The sequence below is a fragment of the Somniosus microcephalus genome, chromosome 5 (assembly GCF_052327205.1).
Source record: "Somniosus microcephalus isolate GS21.2 chromosome 5, FLI_Smic_1.0, whole genome shotgun sequence".
Taxonomy (NCBI): Eukaryota; Metazoa; Chordata; class Chondrichthyes; order Squaliformes; family Somniosidae; genus Somniosus; species Somniosus microcephalus.
The window spans coordinates 129,624,304-129,647,568 of NC_140991.1; the positions used below are offsets into that span (position 1 = coordinate 129,624,304).

General features: G+C 46.9%; 1 protein-coding gene across 1 annotated transcript in view; it reads left to right on the forward strand.

Annotated features, from left to right (window-relative positions):
- Nucleotides 1–23,265, forward strand: part of sema5a (sema domain, seven thrombospondin repeats (type 1 and type 1-like), transmembrane domain (TM) and short cytoplasmic domain, (semaphorin) 5A) — a 394,308-nt gene that overhangs the window by 164,819 nt on the left and 206,224 nt on the right. The window contains exons 3-4 of the mRNA XM_085988245.1: nt 10,908–11,007; nt 17,312–17,357. Coding sequence (XP_085844371.1) covers nt 10,908–11,007; nt 17,312–17,357 — 146 coding nt within the window. The remainder of the gene's footprint in view (nt 1–10,907; nt 11,008–17,311; nt 17,358–23,265) is intronic.

A 23,265-nucleotide genomic window follows, 5' to 3' on the forward strand; every position in this document is an offset into this window, starting at 1 on the left:
GATCATGGCTGATCTGATCCTAACCGCCAATCTACTATCACAGAACCTTCTCCTGAATCTAACAGAATTAGACACACGAAATAGGAGCAGGATCAGGCTACACGGCCCCTGGACCCGCTCCGCTACCCACAGGGGAATGTCCAATCCGAACCTAGACGCATGTCCAAATTCCTGCCCGCTCCCCGTAACCCTTAATTCCCTTTACTTCTAGGAAACTGTCTATTTCTGTTTTAAATTTATGTAATGATGTAGCTTCTACAGCTTTTTGGGGCAGCATATTCCATGGACCTACCACCCTCTGAGTGAAGTAGTTCCTCCTCATCTCAGTTTTGAAAGAGCAGCCCCTTATTCTAAGACTATGCCCCCTAGCTCTAGTTTCACCCATCATCGGGAACATCCTCCCCACATCCACACGATCCAACCCCTTCACAATCTTATATGTTTCAATAAGATCGCCTCTCATTCTTCTGAACTCCAATGAGTAGAGTCCCAATCTACTCAACCTCTCCTCATATGTACATCCCCTCATCCCCGGGATTAACCGAGTGAACCTTCTTTGTACTGACTCGAGAGCAAGTATGTCTTTTCTTAAGTATGGACACCAAAACTGTATGCAGTATTCCAGGTGTGGTCTCACCAATACCTTGTACAACTGAAGCAATACCTCCCTATTTTTATATTCTATCCCCCAAGCAATGAAAGCCAACATTCCATTGGCCTTCTTAATCACTTGCTGCACCTGCATACTAACCTTTTGAGTTGCATGCACCAGGACCCCCAGATCCCTTTGTACTTCAGTACTTTCCAGTTTCTTGCCATTAAGATAATAACTTGCTCTACGATTTTTCCTGCCAAAGTGCATAACCTCACACTTTCCAGTATTGTATTCCATCTGCCAAATCTCTGCCCACTTGCTTAGCCTGTCTATGTCCCCTTGCAGGTTTTTTATGTCCTCCTCACTCACTACTTTCCCTCCCATCTTAGTATCATCTGCAAACTTTGATATGTTACACTCGGTCCCCTCCTCCAAATCGTTAAATATAGATTGTAAAGAGTTGGGGACCTAGCACTGACCCCTGCGGAACACCACTAGTTACTGATTGCCAGTCCGAGAATGAACCATTTATCCCAACTCTCTGCCTTCTGTTAGATAGCCAATCCTCTATCCATGCCAGAATATTACCCCCAATCCCGTGATTTTTTATCTTAAGCAATAATCTTTTGTGTGGCACCTTGTCAAATGCCTTTTGGAAGTCTAAATACACTATGTCCACTGGTTCCCCTTTATCCACCCTATATGTTACTTCCTCTAAGAACTCCAGCAAATTTGTCAAACATGACTTCCCCTTCATAAAACCATGCTGACTTTGTCCTATTAAATTATGATTATCCAAATGTCCTGTTACTGTCTCCTTAATAATGGACTCCAAAATATTACCTACCACAGATGTTAGGCTAACCGGTCTATAGTTTCCAGCCTTCTGTCTACTGCCCTTTTTAAATAAGGGTATTACATTAGCAGTTTTCCAGTCTGCCGGGACCTTTGCTGAGTCCAGGGAGTTTTGGAAAATTATTACTAATGCATCCACAATCCCGACCGCCACTTCCCTCAAGACCCTAGGATGTAAGCCATCAGGTCCAGGTAATTTATCCGCCTTGAGTCCCATTATTTTACCGAGTACCACTTCCTTAGTGATTTTGATCGTGTTTAGCTCCTCCCCCCTATAGCCCCCTGTTTGTCCAGTGTTGGGATATTCTTAGTGTCTTCTACTGTAAAGACTGAGACAAAATATTCATTCAGTGTTTTTGCCATCTCCATATTTCCCACTATTAATTTCCCAGTCTCATCCTCTAAGGGACCAACATTTACTTTAGCCACCCTTTTTCTTTTTATATAACTATAAAAACTCTTACTATCTGTTTTTATATTTTTTGATAATTTACTTTCATAATCTATCTTCCCTTTCTTAATCAATCTTTTTGTTATTTTTTGCTGTCTTTTAAAGTTTTCCCAATCCTCTGTCCTCCCACTAGATTTGGCTACCTTATATGCCCTTGTTTTTAGTCGAATACTATCCTTAATTTCTTTACTTAGCCATGGATGGCTGTCTTTTCTTTTACACCCTTTTCTTCTCAGTGGAATATATATTTTTTGGAAGTTATAAAATAACTCTTTAAATGTACACCACTGATCATGTATCGTCTTACCCTTTAATCTATTTTCCCAATCCACTCTACTCAATGCCACTCTCATACCTTCATAGTCTCCTTTATTCAAGCTTAGCACGCTTGTTTGAGATCCAACCTTCTCACCCTCTAATTGAATATGGAATTCAACCATGTTATGGTCACTCATTCCAAGGGGATCCTTTACTAGGACATTTTTAATTAACCCTGTCTCGTTACACAGGACCAGATCTAAGGTTGCTTGCCCCCTGGTCGGTTCAGTTACATACTGCTCAAGAAACCCATCCCTAATACACTCAATGAACTCATCCTCAAGGCAGCCCTGCCCAATTTGATTTGTCCAATTAATATGATAGTTAAAATCCCCCATAATTATAGATGTTCCCTTATTACAAGCCTCAACTATTTCCTGATTGATACTCCGTCCAACAGGGTTGCAACTGTTCGGAGGCCCATAGACTACGCCCACCAGTGTTTTTTTCCCCTTATTATTCCTTATCTCCACCCAAACTGTTTCATTATCCTGATCGTTTGACCCAGTATCCTTTCTCTATATTACAGTGATTCCTTCCTTTATTAACATAGCCACCCCACCTCCCCTTCTTTCCTGCCTGTCCTTCCTGATCGTTAAATAACCTGGTATGTTTAATTCCCAGGCATTGTCACCCTGCAGCCATGTTTCTGTAATGGCCACAAGATCATACCCATATGTAGTTATTTGTGCCATTAACTCGTCTATTTTATTATGAATGCTACGTGCATTCAGATAGAGAACTTTCAAATATGTTTTGTGACACTTAGTTCCTGATTTTGCTCTTTTTATTACTTTACCTTTTACTCCATACCTTCTGCCCCTTCCTGACATGCTCTGGTTTTTAATTTCCCCTCTGCTACCTAAGTCTATGACCTTCTCTGTTGTCATTTTTATTATTTGCTCTCTAGGAACCTCCCCCCCACTAGTTAGTTTAAAGCCCTCTCTACAGCCCTAGTTATATGATCCGCCAGGACTCTAGTCCCAGCACTGGCCAAGTGAAGCCCGTCCCAACGGAACAGCTCCCTCCTGCCCCAGTACTGGTGCCAGTGTCCCAGGAAGCAAAACCCATTTCTCCCACACCAGTCTTTGAGCCACGCATTTAACTCTCTAATTTTATTTGTCCTAGCCAAATTCGCTCGTGGCTCAGGTAATAATCCAGAGATTATTACCATTGCGGTTCTGTTTTTTAATTTGACCCCTAGCTGCTCATACTCCTTTAACAGAACTGGCTTCCTAGTCCTATCTATGTCGTTTGTACCAACATGGACCCCGACAACTGGATCCACCCCCTCCCACTGCAAGTTTCTTTCCAGCCCAGAGGAGATGTCCTTAACCCTGGTAGGCAACACAGCCTTCGGGACTCTCGCTCTCGGCTGCAGAGAACTCTATCTATCCCCCTAATAATACTATCCCCTACAACTACAACATTTCTATTTACTCCCCCCTCTTGAATGGCCCCCCGTTCCACGGTGCTGTGGCCAGGTTGCTCATCCTCTCTGCAGTCCCTGCTCCTGTCCCCACAGGGAGTAAGAACCTCGAACCTGTTGGACAAGAGCAAGGGCTGCGGCTCCTCCAGCTCTACCTCCTGGATCCCCGTACCTGCCTCACTCGTAGTCACACCGTCCTGTCCCTGACCATGGGCTACATCTGAATTAATTAACTTCATAGGTGTGACCACCTCCTGATACACAGAGTCCAGGTACTTCTCCCCCTCCCTGATGTGTCGCAGTGTCTGAAGCTCAGACTCCAGCTCATCAACACGGAGCTGGAGTTCCTGTAGCAGCAGACACTTGTCACAGATGTAATCACCGTGAGCCTCAATGGGGTCCACCGGCTCCCATATCTCGCAACAGTAACACATCACCTGCTCCATTCTATGTAATTAATTAAATTTGTTATTGTTAGTTATGGACACCCTCTGCCCGATTTTAGATGCTAGTATCCCCTTTAATTAATTGGATTTAAATTAAATCAATCCCTCTAATTACACCAGTTAAAAATGGTTTACCAATAGTCACTCTGCAACAGAAAGGCCTTATTAACTACGACCTACAGAGTTAAAGTTTGAAAAGAGCACCTAACACCCCACTTACCCTAACTCACACTTACCCAAACTCACAGCACTCTCTGCTGACTCGCACTCAGTGCTTGCTCGCACGAGCCTGGTCTTTTTATACTGTTTGTTTGTTTACAGCCAAATGAGTCACCCCTGCTGATTGGTTAGAAAACTGGTTTCCACTGCCTGCTGTGCCAATTTCCTCCTACTGCAGTGTAACCTTGTTTTACTCTTAAACCAACAGAATCCCAATATTTAACTTTTCCCCTTTACTTAAAATGCTTAAGTAACCTTATCAAGAATGATTTAAAGAGAAATAACAATTAAAGAACTCTCACACTTACCCAAACTCACAGCACTCTCTGCTGACTCGCACTCAGTGCTTGCTCGCACTAGCCTGGTCTTTTTATACTCTTGAATTACGTTTGAATTACTGGGGTATCTCTGCTCTGGGGTGGTGAAAACCTAAAAACATCGACAGGCAACAGGGCACGGAGCAGGCGTTTCAACATCCTAGACTGGTGAGCATCAATTTTCTGGCCCATCACAAGACAACCTAGATAGGTGTAAAGGGTGGGAGTTAAGGGGAATTGCTAAAGTGTCATTTTAGTCATTTTCCCTCGATGTGTCTGTTTCTCCTCCCCCGCTAAGTGTAATTGTGTTGCATCCATAGTGATTTTCTCTGTATAGTAATTATTTCTCTATTTTAATAAACATTGGTTTTCTTTGCACCGAACCACTGGTCTCGTTTGTCTATGTTGCTACTCGTAAATAAGTCCGGTACTCAGAACTAAAAAGGGGGAAGCGATTCGAATCGCACGGGGCTGGGGCAGCTCAGGCACACAACTGACTGACCAGACAAAAACCCCAAACCAAAACCCCCTACACAGAGATGCTGCATAACACAGTGTAACCAAGAAGAGAGAAGGGGAGGAGAAATACAAACCTTAAATAAGTGATAATTGCAATGAAGTCCAAGGAAACAAGAACTCTGTCAGTCTTGCATCAGTTGGCATTGCTTCAGCTTGGTACACAGTTAATGTACTTTGTTGAAATACAACTTTCTTCCAGCAGAGAGATGAAGCATCATCTGGATAAGTGACAGGAACAATTTTGAGAGAGCAGCAAAACTGCTTAGTTCACATTCAGGCTACAGTCAAGAAACTGTATTATGTGAATTTCAGTTTTGTTTATTCGGGCACAAAGATCTGTTCAGAGTGATTTGCCCCATTTATCCCTTTATTATGGATAATGCCTTATAGGATGTTATTGATTTAGATACATGGCACATGTGGTACTATTCGATTGTCTGTAAAATGCCAGATTGCAGTAGCTGAGTTGAAAGCTAGTTTGGTGTCAGTGATTGAATAGAATTGTTTACTTGTGGGTCTATCAGCTCCCAGTGGAGATCTGTTAAGAATTGTGTTTGGCTGAGTCAGGAATGCAGGAAGATACAGAGAAGGTCACATTTTCCCCCAACTTGGAGAGAAATGATCTCTGAAAATATGTTTGGAGAAGGGAGGGAGAAGCAGATGGAACCTGAGAGACAATAACAGAGCCCAGTAGAAGCAGATGTAAAGAGAATTTGAAAAAGTCAGTCAGCATGAGATTAGCAGTCATTTGTAGAGATAAATTGCTTTTTTTATTTGTTCCCAGAATGTGGGTGAATATGTTGCCCATCTCTAGTTGCTCTGAGCAAATGGTGTTGGGCCTTCTCCTTGAACTGCTGCCGTGCTTGTGCTGATTCTGCTTCCACAATGGTGTTAGGTAGGGAATTCTAGGATTTTGATCCAGAGATAATGGAGAAACAACGACATGTGTCCAAGTCCGGATGGTTTGTGACTTGCAGGGGAACTTGCAGGTGATGATGTCGTCATGATATTGCTGTTCTTGCCTTTTTCAGTGGTAGAGGTTGTGGGGTGGGGAGGTGCTGTTGAAGTAACCTTGTTGAGTTGTCGCAGTGCTGCTGTAGATCGTATATACTGCAGCCACAAGTGCGCCAGTGGTGGAGGGGGTGGATATTTTCAGTGGCAAGGGCGCCAATCAAGTGGACTATTTTGTCCTGGATGTTGTTGAGCTTCTTGAGTGTTGTTGAAACTGTACCCGTCTAGGTAAGTGGTGAGCATTCCATCACACTCCTGATCTAGGCCTTGTAGATGGTGGAGAGGGTTTGAGGGGTCAGCAGATAAGCCACTCGTCACAGAGTACCCAGCATCTGCCCTGTGCTTGTAGACATGCCATTGCTATGACTGCTCCAGAGAGCTTCTGGTCATTGGTAACTCACAGGATGTTGATCTTAGGGGACTTGATATTGCTGTTGAACGTTACTGGAAGTGGTTGAGCCTTTTCTTGTTAGAGATGGTTATTGTCTGGCATTTATGTGGTGTGAATGTTACCTGCCACTTGTCAGCCTAAGCCTGGATGTTGTCCAACTCCTGCAGTAGGCTGCTCCATTATCAGAGGAGCTGCGAATGGAGCTGAACACTGGAATTGTTGGTGAACAGCATGACTCCTGACCTTATGATGGAGGGAAGATCATTGATGAAGCAGTTCAAATGGTTAGGCTGAGGTCACTTTCCCCAAGGAACATCTGCAGCAATGTCTTTGGGTTGCGATGATTGGCCTCCCAACAAACACACCCATCTTCCTTTGTGTCAGGTGTGACTCCAACCAATAGAGGGCTTTCACCTTGACCCCTATTGACCTCAATTTTGCCATACTTGGTCGAATGCTGCCTTTCTGTCAGAGGCAGCTACTCTCATCTCTCCTTTGTCATTCAGTTCTTGCATCCATGTCTGGATCAAGGCTGTGAGCCAAGTGGTTCTGGCAGAACCCGAACTGAGTGTCAGAGAGCAGGTTATTGGTACATAGGTATCATTTGATGGCACTGTTGATTACTTCTTCCATCACTTTGCCGGCGATTGGGAGGTGGCTAATAGGATGGTAATTGGTTAGGTTAAATTTATCCTTTTTGTAGATAGGACATTCTTGGGCAATTTTTCTCACTGTTGGGTACCTGCCAGCATTATAGCTACAATGTACTAAAATTAATGCTCGGGATTGGGGGTTGTATTTATGTCATGGTGCTGTCTATCCATTCCTGAGTCTGTGTGTGTGAAGTTGCCATTTTTCCCCCATTATTTTCATCCCCTCCGCTCCTGAAGGCGTTGACTCCTGGTAGGGTACAGGCACCGCAGGCATGGGGTACCCACTACTGCATCATCCAAGTGGCCATTATTCATGTGTGAGGCTGGACAGTGAGTGCCAAATTATTAATCACAGCCAAAATCAATCCTGCCCTCACCCAAAATAATTTCCAGCAGGGATCACTGGAGACGGATCAGGAGTAGTGAGGCCAGCTTACCGTCCCAGCCCGAATCAGCTAACTAAGCACAGATCGATGATTGAACCTGTGACCTTCTGTCTTTTGGTTTAGGACCACACTGTGTGGTTCATTTACCCACTGACGCATCCAAGTAATTGAAGTTAGTACTTTTCTAAGTTCTTTTTTAAAATGCACAGGAACTAGTTTTTAACTACACTTTATAAGGACCCTTCTTTCATTAGACACTGCTTTCATAATGGATACACTGGGAATTGCTTGTGCGGCAAGAATAATGGATCACTTCAATAACTTAAACATTTAGTTTGGTTCTCCTGGTACCTCAATTTCCAGGGAGCAGCTGAGCTGTGCAGAGCAGGAATGTCCTGGGTTCAAGCCTTGATCTGTCAGCTGATCTCAGCTGGGGCAATGTTAGGGATGTTACAATTGGCTTCAGCGTCCCTGAGTTAAAAACAAAAAGGAAAGTCAGACAGAATTCCTGCTTTTAATTGCCATCAGTGATCTCAGCCTAAAGTGCCGGTTGGCAGTAGTTTGCTGAGGACAGATACAGGCTTGCCTGTGACAATACCCAGGATGAATCGCATGCCAGCACTCATTATCAAAGCTCACACCTGAATAATGGCTATTTGTCTGAGACACCAAAGGATAATTAACAACTGTGAAACTGTAGCTTAGCAAGCTGTCGCTGCTTTCAGAAGAGGAGCGGCAGGGAGGGTAAAAATTGGCAAATAAAACTCAGTTTATTTTAAATTTTCCATTGTATTCCCTCATTCTTTAAAAAAGACTTCCCTCTCCTCACCCCATTTGCTCACTTGTCACATGCTAATCCCAGGCATTTAGGCCCTCCATTTGTACCAAACCCAGATGTGAAAATCAGTTAACTGATGAACAAACATTCACACTGTTTTGGCAAGTTGAAAAATGCTTGGTGTATAAGAGAAAAGGACAATCATAAAGTAACCTGCTTATGAAAATCATATTTAATTTGTAATCCTGTTATGAAAAATGTACAGATTAATCTTAATGTCTAGGTGCAAACATTTTAAATTACAATTCCGTTAATAAAATTCATAGCTAGCCTCTAACCACATTTAAGTAACTTTGACACACTGGCCTGCAGCCCGTGTCCCTGGGCCACTTGCCTGAGCCAGGGCTATTTATGTACACAGGGTGGGCTCCCAGTATGATCCCCACCAGCAAGCGAGATCCCGCTGCTGCCAATGTGGGAAGTTCTAGTGCAACACCCAAAGAACCAGAAGCCAGTTTAAAGGGGACTCAGAGCCATGAAGATCAGAACAATATTTTACTGTTAGGCCTCAGGCTGAGCCAGAGTTTAACATAGGTAAGGTAAGTGGCTTAATGGGAGGGTAAGGTGGCCACTATGGGGCCCTCTCTCCCACAGTACGACACCAGGGAGCCTTTCATCACTTCCCCAGGGATTACCGCCACCCCACCACCTCCTCCCACCCCACCCCCGCCTGCCCCCACCTGTTGAGGGGGTAGCAGTAGCATGGGCAGTAGGCTGGGAAATGGGGCAGCTTTCTGTGTCCCGTGACCCTACCATAATTTACATGTGGTGGGCAGGGAAGGGGTGTCTGTCAGCCAACCCAGAAAGGGTGCAGGAGAAATATCAAGGCTGGGTTGGGGAAGTGGCCACTGCCTAATTCTCCCACTGTTTCCACTGTTCTCCTGCTTTATTTGAGGTGGGATAGCAGAAGAAAATCCAGGCGTAACTCAAAACTTTATTCTCAATTCTAACTTTGCAGTCAATTGATTCTTTTATTCTTAATATTTCTTTTCAATCAAATGTCTTGATATTCTGAAATTCTGCCAAAACACTGTTTTGTCTTTGTTTTAAGTCATTTTTGTGCTCTACGGAATGACCTGACTGGAGCCAACATGGCTTTTTTTTTAATCTCTATAAAGACCATGCATTAAAAGTATAGAGTTAGAGTTGGATTCTGTTTCTTCACTTGTCATTTTGCTCCTGCCAGTGGGATCACTGGGGTTGAAAGATTGGTTGAAGCAGAGTTAGGGTTTCTATCTCTCATTTTTTCCCCTGTATCTTCTTTGAACTACCAACTCTTCACTTCAGATTTCCAAAGGTGAAATATTGGAAGAAAACTGTATTTTGATACTGTATTCTGTAATCAGTTACTGGCAACTCTGCTTTTCCAAGTTTTGGAAATAAAGATATTTGTCAGTGGCTCTCATTAATAGCTGATAAAGTCATTGTTTTTTTCTGGTATTTTAACAAAGACCACGTGAGAAAGTTTGTTCTGGGGTAATATAGGAAACCTGGGAGTTTGAGGCAAAATTTCAGGCATTGCCCAGAGAGTCAAGTATGAACTGAACACTAAATAACCAGTGTCAGCTACTAAAAAAAAGTGATGGGCCCCTGGGATGAGAGTGAGGTCTTCCTTTTCAAGCAAGAAATTTAATGAACCTAGTGACACAGAATCAGCAGGAAACTTGAAGGGTGACAGATTCACTTGGAGCCTCAGTTTAATTGCAAAAATATGTCTTGTTGAAGAAAAAAACCAACTTTGTCTACAGCAATTCAACTGAAGTGTAAATAGTCTTATGTTTGAAGTCGCGCTCTGCAGAAAGCATTTAAGAAGTAAGTGGCAGAACTCTGCTGTTTACAGATCTATTGTACTTGCTGCTAAAATGTGTGTTTATTACCAGTTCAGACAAACAGTAATGCTAGAAATTAAATTCACAGAGGGTTTACAAAGCAGAAAAGGTACATTTGTCTTTCAAAGCCACAGTGTTATCTTCTCAAGTGGGTCTAGCTGGTAATTTAAGAAGACCTGAAAATCAACCAACTAGTGACTTTCTGACAATCCTGCCAAAAATGGCAGGAACATTTTCCAAGAACACAAGAGATTTTGAGATTGATTCTGAAATAATGAAACTGGTAAGATTAAAAAATAGACTTTAATCTTGTCAGTTGAATTTTAGAGAAACTGTAGTACATCTGGAAATTATCTTTCATCTGTCCCACTGAGCTTTAATTTAGTCCCTAGGGGTTTCATGGAGCTGGCGCCTGGGTGATAATGTTGATGTAATTCTGTCAGGACAAACACTTCAGTGACAGATTGATATAAACCTAGGGCACAGTTCTGGCACATTTAATGACAAGTCTCGATTCCAAAGGCCTCCTTGTCAGGTTTAATTAATCGAGTTCACTGCATTTCAATTACAGGTATTGACAGCAGTCTATTGATCGCCACCTATGTAATCTGTTGCCAGCTAGGTTAAGGATATTTCTACTTTCTTCTCAGACATTGCGCCTTGGCTACATAAATTTACAGCTGCAGATGTAACGGACTATTCACAGCTGACCTTTGACCCCAGCCAAAAAGAGCTCATCGTTGGAGCAAAGTAAGACATATCTTTCTTTCATATATATTACTGCCCTTGACATTTTTGGAAAAACTGATTTACTGTGCTTTGCAAAATTCCATTTTGAATGACTGTTTCTTTCAATTCCCAGTACAATCAGCTTCTCTTTATCTACTTGACTTATCTTGTCAACCCAGTTCAGTCTTGATTACATTTAAGATGTTATAAAAAAAACTTCCATACTTTCAGAGGTGTGCTATTGATTTTTTGAGAATCTATTGGTACTTAATAGTAATTTTCTACTAATGGCATCAAGCCTTAGTTGCTAAATGAAAAGTATTAATATAACAGGCCTGACAAGGCTTCTTGCTGCCCTTTCATTTGCTTGGGAAGCAGTGCTCATATTCTGGGGACACAGTTTATGTTGTATCCAACTGGGAGGATTTATGCAGCAGTAGGAGCAGCCCAAGGAAAGATGCCAAGTCACACAAGGCTGTTGCTAACATTTCATGTTCTTTGCTTGCCCTCCAAATAATTGAGGAGCAAGTTACCTCACAAAATATGTTGTGCTAATGATGCCAAGGTGGCTGTCAAGCAGCAGAGTTGCCCAAGCTTGTTCAAAATGTCTAGTTTCTAACCAAAAAATGGGAGTGGCAGATTTATATCAAAAACCATAAAACAAGAAAACGTGAGTCAATAAACAACGTCTTCCATTTAATTTAAACAGACAAGAAACCACGCTGTCTTCACATGCTCAGATATGTTGTGCCATTTAAATTATTTTGAAATAACAATAAAACCACAATGCTATATGCAAATGGCTAATACAGAGAAATACTCAAACCTGGATATAAACGAAGATTGACATTGTCAACTGTATAATTTAGGATTTTTAAAATTCATTCGTGGATGTCGCTGGCAAGACCAGCATTTATTGCCCATCCCTAATTGTCCTTGAGAAGATGGTAGTGAGCCGCTGCAGTCCGTGTAGCGAAGGTACTCTCACAGTGCTGTTAGGGAGGGAGTTCCAGGATTTTCACCCAGTGATGATGAAGGAACAGCGATATATTTCCAAGTCAGGATGGTGTGTGGCTTGGAGGGGAACTTGGAGGTGGTGGTGTTCCCATGCACCTGCTGCCTGAGTCCATCTAGGTGGAAGAGGTTGTGGGTTTGGGAGGTGCTGCTGAAGAAACTTTAGCGAGTTGTTGCAGTGCATCTTGTAGATGGTACACACTGCAGCCACAGTGTGCTGGTGGTGGAGGGAGTGAATGTTTAAGGTGGTGGATGGGGTGCCAATCATTCTGACTGCTTTGTCCTGGATGGTGTCAAGCTTCTTGAGTGTTGTTGAAGCTGCACTCATCCAGGCAAGTGGAGAGTATTCCATCACACTCCTGACTTGTGCCTTGTAGATGGTGGAAAGGCATTGAGGAATCAGGAGACGAGTCACTCATCGCAGAATACCTAGCCTCTGACCTGCCCTTGTTGCCACAGTATTTATGTGGCTGGTCCAGTTAAGTTTGTGGTCAATGGTGACCCCCAGGATGTTGATGGTGGGGGATTTGACGATGGCAATGCCGTTAAATGTCAAGGGGAGGTGGTTAGACTTTCTCTTGTTGGAGATAGTCATTGCCTGGCACTTCTGTGGCGCGAATATTACTTGCCACTTAGCAGCCCAAGCCTGAACGTCGTCCAGGTCTTGCTGCATGCGGGCACAGACTGCATCATCTTCTGAGGAGTTGCGAATGGAGTTGAACACTGTGCAATCATCAGTGAACATCCCCACTTTTGACCTTATGATGGAGGGAAGGTCATTGATGTAGCAGCTGAAGATGGTTGGGCCTAGGACACTGCCCTGAGGAACTTCTGCAGCGATGTCCTGGGGCTGAGATGATTGGCCTCCAACAACCATTTTCCCTTGTGATAGGTATGAATCTAGCCAGTGGAGAGTTCCCCCCCTGATTCTCATTGACTTCAGTTTTACTAGGGCTCTTTGATGGCACACTCGGTCAAATGTTGCCTTGATGTCAAGGGCAGTAACTCTCTCCTCACTTCTGGAATTTAGCTCTTTTGTCCATGTTTGGACCAAGGCTGTAATGAAGTCTGGAGCTGAGTGGTGCTGGTGGAACCCAAACTGAGCATCAGTGAGCAGGTTATTGCTGAGTAAGTGCCACTTACTAGCACTGTCGATGACACCTTCCATCACTTTGCTGATGATTGAGAGTAGGTTGATGGGTCAGTAATTGGCCAGATTGGATTTGTCCTGCTTTTTGTGGACTGGACAAACCTGGGCAATTTTACATTTTGTCAGGTAGATGCCAGTGTTGTAGCTGTACTGGAACAGCTTGGCTAGAGGTGCGGCTAGTTCTGGAGGACAAGTCTTCAGCATGGCAGCCGAGATGTTGTCGGGGCCCACACCCTTTGCTGTATCCAGTTTGCTCAGCCGTTTCTTGATATCACGTGGAGTGAATCGAATTGGCTGAAGACTGGCTTCTGTGATGGTGGGGATTTCAGGAGGAGGCAGAGATGGATCATCCACTGAGCACTTCTGGCTGAATATGGTGGCAAATGTTTAAACCTTGTCTATTGCACTCATGTGTTGGACTCCGCCATCATTGAGGATGGGGATGTTCATGGAGCCTCCTCCTCCTGTTAGTTGTTTAATTATCCACCACCATTCACAACTGGATGTGGCAAGACTGCAGAACTATGGTCTGATCCGTTGGTTGTGGGATCGCTTAGCTCTGTCTATAGCAGGTTGCTTCTGCTGTTTAGCATGCATGTAAGCACCTCATTTTTAGGTACGCCTGGTGCTGCTCCTGGACCGCTCTTCTACACTCCTCATTGAACCAGAGTTGGTCCCCTGGCTTGATGGTAAAGGTAGAGTGAGGGATATGCCAGGCCATGAGTTTACAGGTTGTGATGGAATACAATTCTGCTGTTGCTGATGGCCCATAGTGTCTCATGGATGTCCAGTTCTGAGCTGCTAGAACTGTTCTGAATCTATCCCATTTAGCATAGTGGTAGTGCCATCAGTAAGTTACATATATCAAGACATTACCAAGAATGTGTTTATTAAGAGAACATAAAGGCAGAGTGGCCATGACTTTTAATTCATATCATCTAGTTTCGGACAGGCTGACTGGCAACTTAGTTGATTGAACATCTAGAATCATAGGCCCCGAATTTACGGGGAGGGCGCAGGTGAGGCCGAAAACAGCTGAAGAACCCGGGGAAGCGGAGGTCCTGCCGATTTTAACGGCAGGGTTTCATTAAAATTTTGGATGTCCGTCTCTCACCTGGCAGCCAGCCAACCAGCCAAAGGGACAGCCTGGCCGGTGGGCAGGAAGGAACACTAGTGGCAGGACCTTAGGGATGGTCCTCGGCAATCAGGAGGGGGGAAGGAAGCTCCGATCAGTAATCTGGAGGGGGGTGGAAATTGGCAATCAAGAGTGGGAGGAGGTCGCCAACTCCACCACCAGTGACTGAGGTCACCCCTGACCATACCCACCCCCAGTGACTGAGGTCACACCGGCCCCCCCCACCAGTGACTGAGGTCACACCTGACCAAACCCACCCCCAGTGACTGAGGTCACACTGGCCCCCCCGCAGTGACTGAGGTCACACCGGCACCCCCCCCCAGTGACTGAGGTCATACCTGACCCCCCCAGTGACTGAGGTCACACCTGACCCCCCCCAGTGACTGAGGTCACACCGCCCCCCCGCCCCCCCGCCCCACCAGTGACTGAGGTCACACCGGCCCCCCCCACAGTGACTGAGGTCACACCTGACCCCCCCAGTGACTGAGGTCACACCACCGCCCCCCCCAGTGACTGAGGTCACACCGGCCCCCCCCCCAGTGACTGAGGTCACACCGGCCCCCCCCAGTGACTGAGGTCACACCTGACCCCCCCCAGTGACTGAGGTCACACCTGACCCCCCCAGTGACTGATGTCACACCGCCCCCCCCCCCCCAGTGACTGGGGTCACACTGCCCCCCCCCCAGTGACTGTGGTCACACCGGCCCCCCCCCAGTGACTGAGGTCACACCTGACCCCCCCAGTGACTGAGGTCACACCGCCCCCCCACAGTGACTGAGGTCACACCGGCCCCCCCCCCACAGTGACTGAGGTCACACCGGCCCCCACCCAGTGACTGAGGTCACACCTGATCCCCCCCAGTGACAGCGGTCACACCTGACCCCCCTCAGTGACTGAGGCCACACCTGGCCCCCCCCAGTGACTGAGGTCACACCTGACCCCCCAGTGACTGAGGTCACACCTGACGCCCCCCCCCCACCCCCCGCAGTGACAGAGGTCACACCGGCCCCCACCCAGTGACTGAGGTCACACCTGACCCCCCCAGTGACAGCGGTCACACCTGACCCCCCCCCCAGTGACTGAGGCCACACCTGGCCCCCCCCAGTGACTGAGGTCACACCTGACCCCCCTCAGTGACTGAGGTCACACCTGACCCCCCTCAGTGACTGAGGTCACACCTGACCCCCCCAGTGACAGCGGTCACACCTGACCCCCCTCAGTGACTGAGGCCACACCTGGCCCCCCCCAGTGACTGAGGTCACACCTGACCCCCCTCAGTGACTGAGGCCACACCTGGCCCCCCCCAGTGACAGCGGTCACACCTGACCCCCCTCAGTGACTGAGGCCACACCTGATCCCCCCCAGTGACTGAGGTCACACCTGACCCCCCCAGTGACAGCGGTCACACCTGACCCCCCTCAGTGACTGAGGCCACACCTGGCCCCCCCCAGTGACTGAGGTCACACCTGACCCCCCAGTGACTGAGGTCACACCTGACGCCCCCCCCCCCCCGCAGTGACTGAGGTCACACCTGACCCCCCGGTGACTGAGGTCACACCTGACTCCCCCAGTGACTGAGGTCACACCTGACCCCCCTCAGTGACTGAGGTCACACCTGACCCCCCCCCCCAGTGACTGAGGTCACACCGGCCCCCCCCAGTGACTGAGGTCACACCTGACCCCCCCCAGTGACTGAGGTCACACCTGACCCCCCCCAGTGACTGAGGTCACACCTGACCCCCCCCCCCCCAGTGACCGAGATCACACCGACCCCCCCCAGTGACTGAGGTCACACCGGCCTCCCCCAGTGACTGAGGTCACACCTGACCCCCCCCCAGTGACTGAGGTCACACCTGACCCCCCCCCCCCAGTGACTGAGGTCACACCTGACCCCCCCCCAGTGACTGAGGTCACACCTGCCTCCCCCCAGTGACTGAGGTCACACCTGACCCCCCCCCCCAGTGACCGAGATCACACTGACCCCCCCCCAGTGACTGAGGTCACACCTGACCCCCCCCAGTGACTGAGGTCACACCTGACCCCCCCCAGTGACTGAGGTCACACCTGATCCCCCCCCCAGTGACTGAGATCACACCTGACCCCCCCCCCAGTGACTGAGGTCACACCTGACCCCCCCCCCCGTGACTGAGGTCACACCTGACCCCCCCCCCCAGTGACTGAGATCACACCTGACCCCCCCCAGTGACTGAGGCCACACCTGACCCCCCCGGTGACTGAGGCCACACCTGACCCCCCATAGTGTCTAGGATTAGCACGCCTCCCCCCTTCCCCCGGTGACTGTGACCCGGCTCCCTCACCGCGACCACTCCTTCAGCTGCTCCAGCTGCCATGTTCCCAGGGACTTTCAGCCTCGACGATCCAGCACGAACCCAGACGGAAACTCAGAAACAACAACCGGCACATGCGCAGGAAGACCTCCCAGTCGCGCATGCGCAATGCGTCACTCTGGCCATTGTACAGGTTGTTTTACTAATTTAGCCTTAGAGCCGCAAACTGACAAATCGGAAGAGGAGTACACTCACTACCCAGGGATACACTTCGGGGATGACGTTTGTGAACCGGGGACTCTTCTGGGGACAATGTTTGCCCGGGGACACAGTACCTCATCCAGGAACTGTCCCCGAAAATGGGGACATGTGGTCACCCTCCTCTAGTTAGACCTCGCTGTAAATTTTCCATGGTGCTAATATCCTTTCAATAATGAACTGAACTGCACACAATATGCCAATTGTGGCCTAACCACTGTCTTGTAGAAGTAACAGCAATTGTCTGTTTTTTCAATACACAGTTTAAAACAAACATTGTGCTTTGGGGTATTAATGCTCAACTCTTCGGGTCTTCTTTGTGACTCTTCCTTGCTTAGAAGTTCAGTTAATTGTAGTAGCGATGATCAGTATATGGAGCTAGTATAAATCTGTGTCTGTGTTGCAGAAAATGTTCCAGTGACATTTACGGACCCTCACCATCAAATAGATCTCTAACCATGTAAATCCTATTTCTTGCAGGAACTACCTCTTCAGGCTAAAACTGGATGATCTGACATTAATCCAGGTGTGTGAAACCTGTTTGTTTTTGGTTTAACAGGGGTAATGTTTGATGTGAAATTAACATTTGTGGCAGGTAATCTGGTCAATGTACAAGAGTTTCAAAGAAAAACAAGCATCTGTTCTCCTGTTTCTGACCTCCAAACGGAATGGGCCAAGTTGCCATACCAAAGACATTCCCAGTAATTTACGACAGCAGAATGAAAGGCTTAAACAGCAGAATGAAAGGCTTAAGCATGATTTCAAGGCACCAGTGAGACTGTTCCACCTTATTACTGTATTTGGATATACTCGTCACTATAAAGAGACCAGGGGAGGAATTTTGCCAGCCCTGGGGAGGCGGGTATGGAGGTGGGACTGCCGGGATAATGGCAGAAACTGGTACCCGCTCCCAACCCGCCTCCATGCCATCGTCCCAGGAGGCGGGTCCCCGACTCGCACAGGGACCCGTCTCCTCGAGGCGGGAAGGGGATTACAACCACTTAACAGGCAGTTAAGAGGCTTATCCCCATTTTACCCACACAAGTGCAGGCTTCCCGAAGGCTGCGAACCTCGCCAGGGTCAGCGAGGCGAGCAGTGGGTCTGCGGGGGTGAGAGGGATCGAAAAGTGTGCTGTGGGGGTGAGTGATGGGTGCAAGTGTGGAGAGGTAAGTATAAGACCTGAGTGTAAAGTGTTAGAAAATTTTACTTACCTTTGCTTCTTCCTGCAGGCTTCAACCCTTGGGGATCCAGAGATGCCTCATCTCAACGGCAGAGATGACAGAATGGCTGCTGCATTCTCCAATGCAGCAGCCATCTGATTTCTGCTCAGGAAAGAGGTTTGGTGAGTCTTCAGTACAAGGGCTCACCTTAGAACAGAAATTGTCAGTGTTTGACAGCTTCTCAAAGCTGTCAAACGCTGACAATTCATCGTCATACGCTGATGTCCTCTGTCACCAGATTTCTCTTAATTGGCCGGCTAAGCCTGCAGGGCGGGCTTAACAAGGTCAATCAAGGGAAAATAGCATGGGTTGGCTGGACATCGTTGGGGACGGGACTGAAACCCAACAAACAGCAGTCCCGCCCCCAACGCGCCTCCATTGAGAAAATCCAGCCCCAGGTGTCTGTATTTCCTTTTTTGATAGTAGCTTTCTGAATGATCGCAGTTGCATTTAGTTTCATAAGAACTTTACATTTGTGGTTCATGGAGGAAATTAGCACAACTTTAAAATCTTTAAATGCATTGGCAATGTTCCCAAGGTTTTTTTTTGCTTTCATTCCATCGATGTTTTCATAATTTTAAACCTGCATTTGACTTAAACCAGCAGTGCTGAATCAGCTAAAAGGTTTATTGCAGTTAATGGCAATGTTGTTAACGCAGCTGTCCATTAGATGGCAGGGTTTTTTCCACATTCATTCCTTTATGTAGGCCTGTGCAGGATAAATTGCAGTTAAAAACAAAAATCACTCCACACCAATGACTACGTTACCATAATTCTTAATTATATCAATTGCTACATTGGTACAAGGGTTAAAGAAAAATTGATCAAAAATACACTAAATTTCAATTCCCCTACCTGACTACAGAACCAGAATGATACACACAATGGAAAGTATTTTTTAGGATAAGTGAGCACAGACCAAGGATTAAACCTGGGACCTCCCTAATCTGTGTGACTGAATACTACAATATACATAGAGCACTTATTCATTGAAGCAGCAGAAGAGCCATGCTACCATTTCCTAACAATCAAGGGAAGCAAGAGATTCAATTTGTCACATGGGGTGTTGTTTGATAGAGTTTGTGTTTTATATTCCTATATCTGCGTGATTTGTTTCCCTTTGTTCACATAAATCAATATTTGACATGTTGCAGTAGTTTGTTCATGGGTAATGTATCGTATATTGCATGAAAACTTGTTTACTTTCAGTCAGCCTAATAACTGTAGAAATCTTCAAAGCCAGCCCTGAATTGAGTTAGAGGCAGGAGAATGGAAATTGGTAATTCTGAGAAATTCACTTGCGCTGAAAGAGAAGAGGGTTTTCTGTTCACCTTCTGTATCTTGGTCACGATACTCTGTATCATACATATAAGTGAATCTGTAGCACTGATAGTTGCACAGTAGTTGAGAGTTGCCTAGTAGCTGCCCACTCTTGTGGGGTGCAGTAGAATGTGAATTCACTGCATTAATGGAAACCAACCTCCTTGTTGCAAAAACAATGTTGTTATCAGGTTAGAGGAAATCGTTGTATTTAAGGGGTGATTTTAACCCTGCCTAGTGGGAACAGGCCGATTAAAATCACTGTAGAGGACTTACTGTTCTGTTTCCGCCGGCTGCCGTTTTAACCGCATGATTTTTTAAATCGGCTGAGGCGGGAGATTCATAACTATGTGGAAATCGGGCTCCTGTGATAAAATTAGGATCTTAACACCATTTTAATGCAAAAGCACAGAAATCGCACCCAGTGCCCCACCCACCAGTAAAACCTAGCGGGATTGGTCTCTCAGAGCCAATGAAACAGTATTTAAAGGGGCGCTCACCTGGAGGTAATTGGATCATAGGCTCTGTTTACCATTGTTCTGTTTAGATTGCCAGGAGAGTTTCCAGCCTCCAGATCACATCTTTCTGAGATTTCTTAGAGCTTACTTAGGGTAAGTAAGATAAATCAGCTTATCATGGGTGCTTTATTGCTAGTTTCACCTGAATGGAGGAAGAGGAGCAACAGCAGCAACCAGCATGAGCAGCAACTGAGCTTATGAGAAGACAAGAAGTGTGGGAGTGGTGGTGGGGGGCTGGAATGTGGTGTTGCTGCTCATGGGAGGCCATACCCAACACAGAGGGTGTACAGGCAAAGAGTCATTTTCTTCAGATCTATCTAAAGAGCAGTGTGTCAGGAGGCTGCGCTTCTCCAAGCAGGCTGGTGCAGACCTCTGCAGCCTCCTGCTGGACCAGGAGGCCATGATTTGCCAGTGGCTCTCAAAGTCACCACACCTCTTAACTTCTTTGCCACTGGTTCATTCCAGTCTGCTACAGGGGACATGTCCCATATCTCTCAGTCTGCAGTGCGCAGCTACATTAAGCAGGTCACCGACACCCTGTTCGCCAGAGCTAACCAGTACATTACCTTCCCTGTTGACTTCAACAGTCAACATAAGAGAACTTGGGGATTTACAGCCGTGGCTGGCATCCCTCGCATCCAGGGTGTCACTGACCAAACACATGTTGCCAGCAGGGCACCAGATCACCAGCCAGCTGCGTTCGTGAAAAGGCTACCATTCCATTGATGTCCAGCTAGTCTCTGATCACGGATCAGGATCATGCAAGTTTATGCAAGGAATCCAAGCAGTTGTCATGATGCTTTTGTCCTGCGACACTCAATATTCGACCCTTCCACTAGAGTAACAGATGGCTGCTGGGGGACAAGAGATACCCTCTACACACGTGGCTTGTGACACCTCTCCAGCTGCATTATAGGGCTGCAGAAGCAGATGTTCAGGTGTCTGGACAGGTCTGAGGGCTCCTTACAGTATGCCCCACAGAGAGTCTCCCACATCATAGTGGTGTGCTGCATCCTGCACAACCTTGCCATGGAGAAAGGTCTGCATTTTGAAGAGGCAGAGCAACAGCATTGAATGAGGAAAATCAGGGTGAAGGTGAGGAAGCAGCAGAAGAAGGAGAGCCACCTCAACATAGTGTAGCGAATGTTAATTGCTCAAGGATATAGAGGCACTGGAGAAGGTGCAAAAACAATTTACAGGGATGATAGCAGAACTGAGAGGTTATAACTATCAGGAAAGACTGAACAGGCTGGGGCTCTTTTCTCTAGAAAAGATAAGGCTGAGGGGTGACCCGATAAAGGTCTTTAATATTATGAAGGGGTTCAATAGGGTAGATGTAGCAAATATGTTTCCACTTGTGGGGGAGTCCAAAACTAGTGGCCATAAATATAAGGTAGTCACTAATAGATCCACTAAAGAATTCAGGAGAAACTTCTTTATCTAGAGTGGTTAGAATGTGGAACTCGCTACCACATGGTGTAGTTGAAGCGAAGAGCAGAGATTCCTTTAAGGGGAAGCTAGATAAGTACATAAGGGAGAAAGGAACCGAAGGAAGGCAGCACGGTGGCATAGTGGTTAGCACTGTTGCCTCACAGCGCCAGGGACCCGGGTTCGAATCCGGCCTCGGGTGACTGTGTGGAGTTTGCACATTCTCCCCGTGTTTGCGTGGGTTTTCTCCGGGTGCTCCGGTTTCCTCCCACAGTCCAAAGATGTGCGGGTTAGGTTGATTGGCTATGATAAATTGACCCTTAGCGTTAGGGGGATTAAATATGTGGGGCTACGGGGATAGGGTGGGATATGTGTTGGTTACGGGGATCGGGTGGGATATGTGTCGGTGCAGGCTCGATGGGCCGAAATGGCCTCTATCTGCACTGTGGGGTTTCTGTGATTTCTGTGATTCTGTGATATACATTAAGGGTTAGATGAAGTAGGGTGGGAGGAGGCTCATGTGGAGCATAAACACTGGCACAGACCAGTTGGGCCGAATGGCCGGTTTCTATGTAATTGCGGTGCCCTGCTCATTCCCCTGCTCTGAAAACTTATGCACAGTCCCTCTGCTTTAACATTCCTTGTTAAATCTTCACCATGCCCCTCATCCTGCAATAAAGAACAATAGAGACTCAAAAGCTGCTATATAACCACATTGTAAACCAAAGTGCCGAATGTGATAAAGGTTATGAATTTAACTCCCAACACAATAAGTGCTTTCCATTTATTTCTCACCTAAGTGTCAACCCATGGTGCTTTTCCTATAAGGTTTTCTAATTCTACTGCTCATATGAGGTGCTCCCCTAGTGGCCTCAGCAAAGCTGGTGGAAGGAAGGCTGCTGTTGCTTATGTTGAGATGCTTGTTGCCAGTGACTTCTGGGTGCTCAAGGCTGTGAGGACCTGGCTGCAAGGCTATTGCACCTCGGCCATTGCTGGGGTAGTCTGGCCCAGCTGATTTGCAGACACCATGGTGGGTATTGGTTGAGGAGCTGGTGAAGGAGCTGACTACCTGAGAGAGGGCAACAGGTATCACTCCCATTGCATCACTACTACTCCCGTGGGGCTGGGCCTTATCACTTCCCCTGATCTGCAGGAAAGCAGACAGCAGAAGATGAGACACTCTTTGAAAACCCCTGTCTATTCAGTCCACCAACCTGAGACACTCCTTGAAAGCCCCTGTCTGTTCAGTCCGCCAACCTGAGACACTCCTTGAAAGTCCCTGTCTATTCAGTCCGCCAACCAGTCGACAGTGGGCACTTTTCTCTCCAAGGTGGAGCCCAGAGCCTGCATGGCAGCGATTTGAGCTTCTACCAAAGCTGTAAAGGCTGCCTGGCTGCAGTGTCCCTGGAGGTGGCCACACTCTTCAGGGTAGATTGCAGAGTGCTGATGCCATTTGAGATGACGCCACACAGGCTGACCTCTATACTTTCAGCCATAGTGCTGAAACTCCTTGGCAGACCTTCCAATATCTGGTATAACTGCTTGTGAGAGGCAAGCAGTTTTCTTTTCCCGGCTGGTCCCCTGAAGTCCTCATCTCGGTCCTGCTCAGCAGAGCTGGGAGAAGACCATGCCCTCCCGCAAAGAGTCTCTTGGGCAGTCCCTGCCACCAGTACCTGCTACTGCTCACTCACTGGGTGTTTCATTATGTGCGGACCCCTCTAGCTCACTGTGCAGAGTGCCAGTGTCTGTGGTGGTGCTTGGCAGTGATGGAGCGCGTGACGGTGTATTAACAGGAGAATCATCCTCCTCCGAGGTGTCTTTGGTAGTATCCGAAGTTCTGAGAAGGACCTAGAGGAAAGAAAAAAGGGACAAGAGTTAGGATGGCAATGAGAGGCTAGACATTAGAAGGTGACAGTCTTGAGAATGCAGCTTGAAGTTGTGAAGCTTG